We start from the raw sequence: 8,737 nt of genomic DNA on the forward strand, positions 1-8,737 counted from the left end.
TCTCAAAGTAGCAGTATAACTCTGCATATAATGTCCAATCCTCTTTGGAGGCTGGAAATAAATGAGTATACACTCCCCACCCATGTGTTTTAACAAAAATCTGGACACGTGGTCATTTATGGAGTTATCAAATCAGCTAGTCATGTACAGTAGAAGCATAACATCATGCTGATATACATCAAGAGCTGCAGTGGTGCTTCTTCAGTGGAGTGTTATGTTTGGATTTGGTGGCACTTCATACTCAAACTCTAAACATAAGGTCCAAAGAGGTGCCCATGCAATAAATCAATCAAAGAGATAGCAAAACCATTGACCAAAGTTTAATACAACAGTTTGGAACATTTATAAAAGAGGAAATTAACTGTTAATTCCATTATCCATAAGGATAGAAATAGAAAGGTATGGAGAAAAGAAATGAACAGCTCATGAGTCAAAGCATATCACATCATCTGACTGCCGAACTGTTGCTTACTCAATGTTTTGCCTCAAAGTCACAGAAATCACACTTTACCTCTTATTTACACACTTTTTACATTCTGATGTTTGATGTGAACAAAACTTGAATCGCTTGACCTGATAACTTTTTATGTATTGAATTGCACTGCAAGTGTAATTTCTTTTTTTAGTTTAGTCAAGTTTAGTCATGTGAATAGATGAGTAGACAACAAAACACTAATTTATGAGAAGGAGGAGACTGGAACATACCTACTGGCTGAGATGGAAAAAAAACAGGATGACCCAATTGGAACAAATTTCATATAGGCAATGTTGATAAAGGATGTTACTGTGTGCCTCCCCAGCCTGCAGAATATTGTCCCGGCTTTGGATGGCCCTGCAGAAACCCAGGCTAACCCTGAGCAGAAGCTGCAGGAACAGGAGAAACGCATTGAGATCTCCTGTGCTTTGGCTGCTGAAGCCTCCCGCCGGTCCCGCCTGCTCTCTGGTGAGGAAGCCTGTCGTCCTGAGGAGCCTGGGCAACCCCTCTCTGACCTCTGACCCCTGTTTGACCCTACCACTCACCAACCCTGTCCACTCTCACTGTCCCTCACTGTCTTAAAACTCATACTTCAGAGCTGAGGTGGCACACGACATTTAGAGCAGTGCTCTAAAAAATTAACTGCAACATAAAACAAATGTGGAAACATATATTGTGTATAATAAAGGCCTAATGTCCACTCATTAGATTATTTTGTACAAATGCATATTTTTTGTACAAAATTTATGTCCGTTATTGTAACCTCAGCTCTTAAGTACTGTCTATACCCATACAAAACTGAATATACTATTCGAAACAAGTGAAGAGCTTAATGTTTCATAAGTGTTTCTTTTTCATAAACAAGACACACACACATCATGTGTACATGCAAGACCATTTAAGAAATCACTAGGTTACAGTTAGATTATGATAAGAGCTTATCACAGAGAAATAAGTGGAGAGAAGTGCTTCTCATAGCACTGCATATTTTTTTTTATTTGAGCCGTTTTACTTCAAATATGTGTTTTATGTCTGTAATTATAAGTTTGAGGCCATTAATTTTTTTACTTATGCTGAATCTCGCAGCATCATAAGTCCTGACTGTATGGTCCAGCACTTTAATATTCATAGTTTTCTTTCAGTTCCTGAAGCTTTTTATATCATGTTTTTTCATGCAGCAGTCAGCCTTGTGATAACAAGACAGACTACTTTTTTGTTCCACAACCCATTTGGATAATTTATTTATTTATTTATTTATTCATGTATGTATGTATGTATTTATTTATTCATCTATTTATTTATTTATTTATTTATTGTGTGTGTGTTTGAACTTTTCCACCATTTCATTTCATTGCATTGCAGCCCAGATCACCCAGAGCCCCCCTGCTTCCCCGACCAACCTTGCCCCTCTCCCTCCCCCTGGCTTCTCTGACTCCTCCCACATCATGAAGGTGTGAGTGTGTGAAGGTGAGTTCCACTCACTGCACAAATGCCCCTCACACTTTATTTTATTTACTTCCCTCCTTCCCGTTTATTCCCTGTTCTCCAATACTGCTTTAACACTCTAACCCATGCACTTTCCAGCAGGCCAAAAGAACTATTTCTAGTAAAATACCTATTATTTTACAAGAATCAGTTTGATTGAAAACACTCTGGGTTATATGTAGTACCTTATTCATTAAGATAATCCGCAGTCAGACCTTCACTTACAGTTACCATAAATATGAATTTCCTAGCAATATTTGGCTTGGAATAAATTTTTTTGGACTGTTTTTTTTCTGGGCAGAATGATTGTACACCATACAGCTGTGATAGAACAAAAAACAAGAATTTGGTGCATAAGTTTTAATTGATTTGTTTTATGAAATTAATGTTGGATCAAAAATAAACATACGGCTCATGTCCTGTTTAATGTCCTTTTAGTTTTTACAGATGCTTTTGGTAGCCATCAATAATGTTCCGGTAGAATTCTGGTAAATATTTCTTTTTGGTTTGTTAGAATTGTTAGTGTTCAATTCAATTTAGCTTTTCTAGTATACAGTATACCTGACTTTTAAGCATGGTTCACAAAATATCAATAAGCTTCAAAAGCTTAAATATCTTCTTTATTATTTCCACAACATGCTTTACTGTGTGTTCTGTGGTCATTAATTTTGTCCAACTTTGGAGCATCTGGCTATTTTTTATGGTTTTGCTGAAGAATTCAGAACAAGCCCTCCTTTTTTACTATTATCACCATGTTTACCAGATAGTACAGGGTTCTTGGATTGGAATGACTCGTCTTTACTCCTCCAAGCATGCCTGGGGTCAAAACTTTCCTCCAGAATGCTTTTTTTCTTTTCTTTTTTTTATGGTGTATTTTGAAGAAGATGTTTCTTTCTGGAACAACAGCCCCAGTGTTGAGAGCCAATCAGCTTGGAGTTGACATTCCTGTCCCTTGGTGTTTCCCCTGTTGTTTCTGGATATCCAAACCAAATTTTTCTTACACAATGGTGACAGTCTGTGTCTGTATGGGTACAATAACTTGTACTGTACTTACTGTATGTATAATTATTTGAACTGTTCTTGAAATGTTCAGTTGCTTTAAAGTTGCTTCAGGAGACATGGTTGACCATCAGACCAATGGTTGGTATCAAACAAACTCTTTGGATGTTGGCACAGAAAACCAACACTGTAGTGATATAATCACTGAGGGATGAAGAGGCATTGTGGGCTTAGTAAATTAATAGATATGTCAAAACTTTCGGCACCACTGAATTAATAATCTAGGTAATGTAGCCTTGTATATTTGATGATTTATATAGAATTTTGACTATATGTTAATATAAGAAAACCCCAAATATATTAAACATTGTGCTTCAAATTCTTGGGGTTTTCTTCTATTAAAGTTGCATGTTGTACAATCATTCTGCCTAAGGAGAAGACTATTTCGAAAAAATAATTGAAAGCCATGATATTCACGTTCATGATGTGTGTACAGTATGTGAAGGTTTGATTGTGTATTCTGATGCACTGATTTGAATGCAGGGGTAGAGTGCTTGTTTTGACTTTGCTTTGCTCTTACATTTTTATTTTAAGTGGAGCTTCTCTCAAAATAATTAGCAACGTTTAATTGAATTGAATTAATGAATTAAGTTAATTTAAATAATGAATCAACTATATATATATATATATATATATATATATATATATATACACATACAGATGCACTCACATATTTTAATGAAAATAAGACACAGGTCCGATTTAGATAACAGTAAACATATTTTTCATGTAAAGTTTGTGAACTCATAACCTTCCAGGCAGTAGCTTAAAGCCTTAGCCCTGAGCAATTACTTCTAATTTAGATGTGCTTAGTAAGGCAGTCCTTTAAATGAATCAATATACTCTCACCAGCCACTTTAATAGGAACTTGCTTAATCAACCAATCATGTGGCTGCAGATACACGTCAGAAGATTTCATTTATGCATAATATGACCGCAGTGCCTATTATTGTGGCATGGTTGTTGATGCCAGATATGCTTGTTAGAGTATTTTAGAAATTGCTGTTAAGCTGGGATTTTCACACACACCTGTCTCTAGAGTGTACACAGAATTGTCTGAAGAACAAAACAAAACAAAAAAGCCCTCCAGTTTTGCAGGTGTAAAAATGAATTTTCTGTTAGAGGCCATGCTTTTTTTTCACCACAGCTGCTCACTGGATCTTTTTCGTTTTTATGCCGTTCTGTACAAACCCTAGAGACTGTTGTGTCTGAAAATCCCAGGAGACCAACAGTTTCTGAAATACTCAAAACAGCCTGTCTAACGGCAGCAAGGTGGTGTAGTGGTTAGCACTGTTGCTTTGCATGCCCAGATTCCAGGTTCGATTCCCACCTCGGGTTTGTGTGTGTGGAGTTTGCATGTTCTCCCTGTGCTTTGTGGGTTTCTTCCTGGTGCACCAGTTTACTTCTACAATGCAGATTAGCCTAATTAGTGTTTCCAAATTGACTGTAGTGTATAAATGTGTGCTCTGCAATGGATTGGTACACTGCCCAGGGTGTACCCCGTCTCCTGCAATATTCTCCAAGTCGCCGGCGACCCTGTATAGATGATGAGGGAGTGAGTGAGCCCGTCTGACTCTAATCATGACAAAATCATTAAAATAATTGTTTTCCCCAACCATGAATCTCTTTTATCACATGCTTAACTAATTGCAATGGTGTAAAGTGGACCACGAGTCACTGCAATCAAAATCACTAATACATTTTTGGTTAAAAGAGATACTTTTCTGTGAATAAAACAATAATGTGATGGCTGAGAATTTTAACAATAATGTGATGGCTGCCTCTCAGGAATTTTCTGTCTTTTATGCTATGACAATGTTAATATGAGTAACTGTAAATTGATGTTTTGTTAACAACAGTTTCCTAAACAATTCCCAATCATTTTCCTTTTTTCTTTAACTAATTTTAGCCCACGCGCTGGCTGCTGTCAAGTTCGACGATGGACCCTTCTGAGAGCGGCAAAGAAAAGACGTGTGAAAAGTCACTTATATTGTCCCATCTCCCCCCAAACTGTGTTTCTAATCTATCAGTTACTGACACAGTAGAAGGAGGAAAGACTAGAAAATGTTTGGAAGGTGGAGATTCCAGGGTGTAATCTCAAAGATGCAGTACAGAGATCTGTACATGTATGACGCAACATGCTCAAGGTGGGCTCCTCTAACTCTCAGTCACATCTTTCTCCTTCTTCTAAGCCCTTCCATGTAGGACCTAATGGCAGGACTGTACAGTGGAAACAACCAATGTTGTAACATAATGAAAGCTGCAAACTAGCCAGAAAGCGAGGTTTGTTTACACAGAACTTATCTACTCTGTAATGACTGCAATGAACGTTATATTAATCGGGAAAAAAAGACTGGCCAGACGCAAATGAAGACACAAGTACGTCAGAAACAGAACGACTGCTCAGGAACAGAGACGAATAACAAGATACAGTGTTACAGCAAGTGGAACAAGGGAGCCCTGGAATACAGACAGGAAGTAGCAGGACCCAGAGCAACGCCAGGAAGAGGTTGACCAAATGAGCACATAGGTACAGAACTTGACCACAGAGAGACTGAAGACTAATTCCATAAATCCTTAGAGTCTAAGTCTGCATTTCAGGCTGCAAGCACTTGCCACAGCAGACTCATCCAGTGACCATAGACTGATGTCGCATTCTGTCTACAGTGAAAACGGAGCTCAAGTGGAAGACAGATGAAATTCAAAAAGTCAAAAAAGAAAGCATCTCGGTTTGAAGCACTTGCATGGGCACTTCGTTCCCTTCGTTCATCTTTATTTCCCCTTGTAAAAGGAGATCAAGACTCACTGTGACTCCATAAATCCTTGTTTTTTAAAGTTTTATTTACTTTATGCTAAATAATAGGGCTTGATGGGAACACTGGATCCCAAGCACCAACAATCCATCTGAGTTCTGTTCATACCACAGGTTCCTTATGTGTCAATTAACTCAGCATATACAGTACTATATCTCTAGACGGTAAATATATAAATATATTAAATACATTAATTTAATTTGTAATCAAAGCCATGTGGATCTTTATAATGCTTTATTTCTAGTATTTTAGTTACCATACATGGTACCTAAAATGTAAAATGTCTGTGTGTGTGTGTAAAATGATTATAATTAATTATAATTAGTAGGCTTTAGATTTCCTGTTTAAAAAAGTGCCCTTAGAATTGTAAGTCTGCTAGTTAAACAATGTGTGTTTTAGGGGAAGAGCGACAGCAGCTTGCATCTCGACGTGTTAAACAAGTGAAATTACAGCCCATAAAACCCTTGTGAATATGGAGCCCAGTAGTGTAACACTGTGCCATTGGGTATTTCGTTTCTTTTCATGCTTAGGCAAACATATCTGTTGTGTAAATATGGATCTTGTTTGACAACAAATTAAAGAGTATTTTTGTATCACTGACAAGGAGAGGAAAAAAAGCAGCTAGATTTTAGTGGATTGCAAAGTAAAGAATAATTTGCCAAACTGTATGTCTTTAGTTTTTTTTGTTTTTGTTTTTTGTTTTTGTGCATTTTGGTACCTAAGCATAAGACATCATAAGACAGTGAAATCAGACACGTCATTAAGCCATCGTCTCTGTGTGTGCGTTTTAAGTAAGATCAGTCACGGCTGAAGTTAAATCAAATCCGTTTGCTTTTTGAGTGCACACGGTTTTATGGGGGTTTTCTGTTACTCTTACTCCTTTGAACTCATTAGCACATGCAGCACATAACAGAACCATCTGATAACAGGAACAGAGATAAACGTGATTAATGACCCGGAATTGGATCATCGGTTTCACAAAGGAAACAAACAAACAAAAAAAAAAAGAAAGTCCAAAAAACAGAAGTTCTATTTTTATTATTTTAAAGAAAGGGACAAATAATGTCATCCAAATGCAGTACGTATTTTTCTAAGCACATGGAGATTTAATGAAAAAGATGAAGTCTGCTCGGCTACATTTCTAACAGAGAATTAAAGAGTGTTTTGCATTTTTTCACGGCAGGTTCAAGGCTGGCATATCTTTATTTTGTTACTCTGAAGCATTGTTTTGGACGCCTTGGTTAAAGATAAATTTTAAGAACTTTATTTTTTATGCAACATGACGAAATGTATCGGAAATCACAAAAACAACCAGAGCAGAGGTATCCAATATTTGAATAAAAATGTAGCAAAAAAGGTGACAAAGGACTAAACATTGGTCTCTGTACATATTTTCAAACCAAATATAATCTGCCTAACAGTTACTGTTGCTACTTTGAGTAAAATACAGAAGAAATGCTTGAACTATGCAAATCCATACAGTCAATATGCTTGCTTTAGAAATGCCCTCATGCAATAAAGTGAATGTATTTAAAAGTGATTTTGTGTGTGTTTGACCATTTTTAAAATGTTGTGTGCACATTATGGAAAGGTTTTTTTTTTTATTACAGCTGAGAGATGTTTACTATATTGTTTGATTAGGAATATGAATTTATTTGATTTACATAAAGGTTCACTTGATTTTGTTTCACTAATTAAAAAAGATAGTAATACAGTACTGATAATCTGCAGTGACATCTGCTAACAGTATATTACATTATGATTTAAATTATTTTAATGAACCACTTTGTGCATAAATTATGATAAAATATATTCAGATGGTTTAGATCTATTAGGTTTAGGTTCTATTACTGACATCATACAAAAAAGAGGTTTCAATAATTGAAAATAGCTGTATTAGTGGCTTTACAAAATGTACACGGCTTAGGATTGGTAATCATTGTGTAGTTGTTGTTTTTTTCAGGGGTGAGGGGGATTCTTCAGTTGTTAAAGTAGATTTAAAAAAAATAGGACATTTTTTGATTTTGTGTACTTGGGTAGTACATGTTTGATTTGGTTAAACAATGGCTCACACTCTAAAGAGCAACAGAAATCAGGATAATTCATATTCCACGCTTGTCTTGATGCCAAGTGATTTATATGATTGAAATATTATATTTATATATCTCCTTAAAAACAACTTAAATTGGGTAGGGTTGCCACCTGTGTTATAAAATCAGCGATAAACTGTAACAACATGACGTTATGTGTTCTGGGAAATGCCATATTTTTTTTGGGAGCTGATTGAAAAATACTGTAGGGACAGTTCTGGGAACCAGGTCAGGTGGCAAATCTAGTTGAGTTGCCTTCTACATTTAGCTTTAGTAGGGAATGTTATGTGATGTACACTAACGAACACTAGAGGGCACTTTTAGAATATACTGTACAAGAGAGTCTATGATCTGCACTCAAATGAAGCGCGATCAAAAAGCAATCCACTCTACACCCTGCATTCAAGTCTACTTAAAGAACTTTACATTGCCATTATAGTTCCAATATTCTTGTATTAGCTGGCTAGATTTAATTGCACTTATATACAGTATAGCTATTACACTCAAAACATAACACTCAAAAAAACTAAACTAATTTCCAGCTAGTGGCAAAAACAATTCCCTTTTCATAGATAAATGTTGAAATCCCATCAGGATTGCGTGTAAAATGCAGGTGGAGTGGACAGGATTTGACCATCCCACAGATTTATAATTAAAAAATTTTAGACATTTGAAACCTAGATATTTGGTTTCTGTCAGCTCAGGATAACATTATTACATCACACACACATATATTAGTTTTGTGTATATATTTGTGTGGTCCTTCCTCACACCACTTTTGGTACTAGCCAGATAATCTGACCCTGTCATTTGAT

The 8,737-nt window shown here is 36.2% G+C and overlaps 1 protein-coding gene across 9 annotated transcripts in view; it reads left to right on the plus strand.

The window, feature by feature from the left end:
- Positions 1–6,896, plus strand: part of plekha6 (pleckstrin homology domain containing, family A member 6) — a 63,819-nt gene extending 56,923 nt beyond the window's left edge. For all 9 annotated transcript variants that reach the window (XM_053483610.1, XM_053483616.1, XM_053483611.1 and 6 more), the window contains 3 exons: positions 801–943; positions 1,838–1,942; positions 4,929–6,896. In XM_053483610.1, coding sequence (XP_053339585.1) covers positions 801–943; positions 1,838–1,932 — 238 coding nt within the window. In that variant the 3' untranslated portion in view covers positions 1,933–1,942; positions 4,929–6,896. The remainder of the gene's footprint in view (positions 1–800; positions 944–1,837; positions 1,943–4,928) is intronic.
- The last annotated feature ends 1,841 nt before the right edge of the window (positions 6,897–8,737 follow it).

This window comes from Clarias gariepinus, chromosome 23, assembly GCF_024256425.1.
Source record: "Clarias gariepinus isolate MV-2021 ecotype Netherlands chromosome 23, CGAR_prim_01v2, whole genome shotgun sequence".
NCBI lineage: Eukaryota > Metazoa > Chordata > Actinopteri > Siluriformes > Clariidae > Clarias > Clarias gariepinus.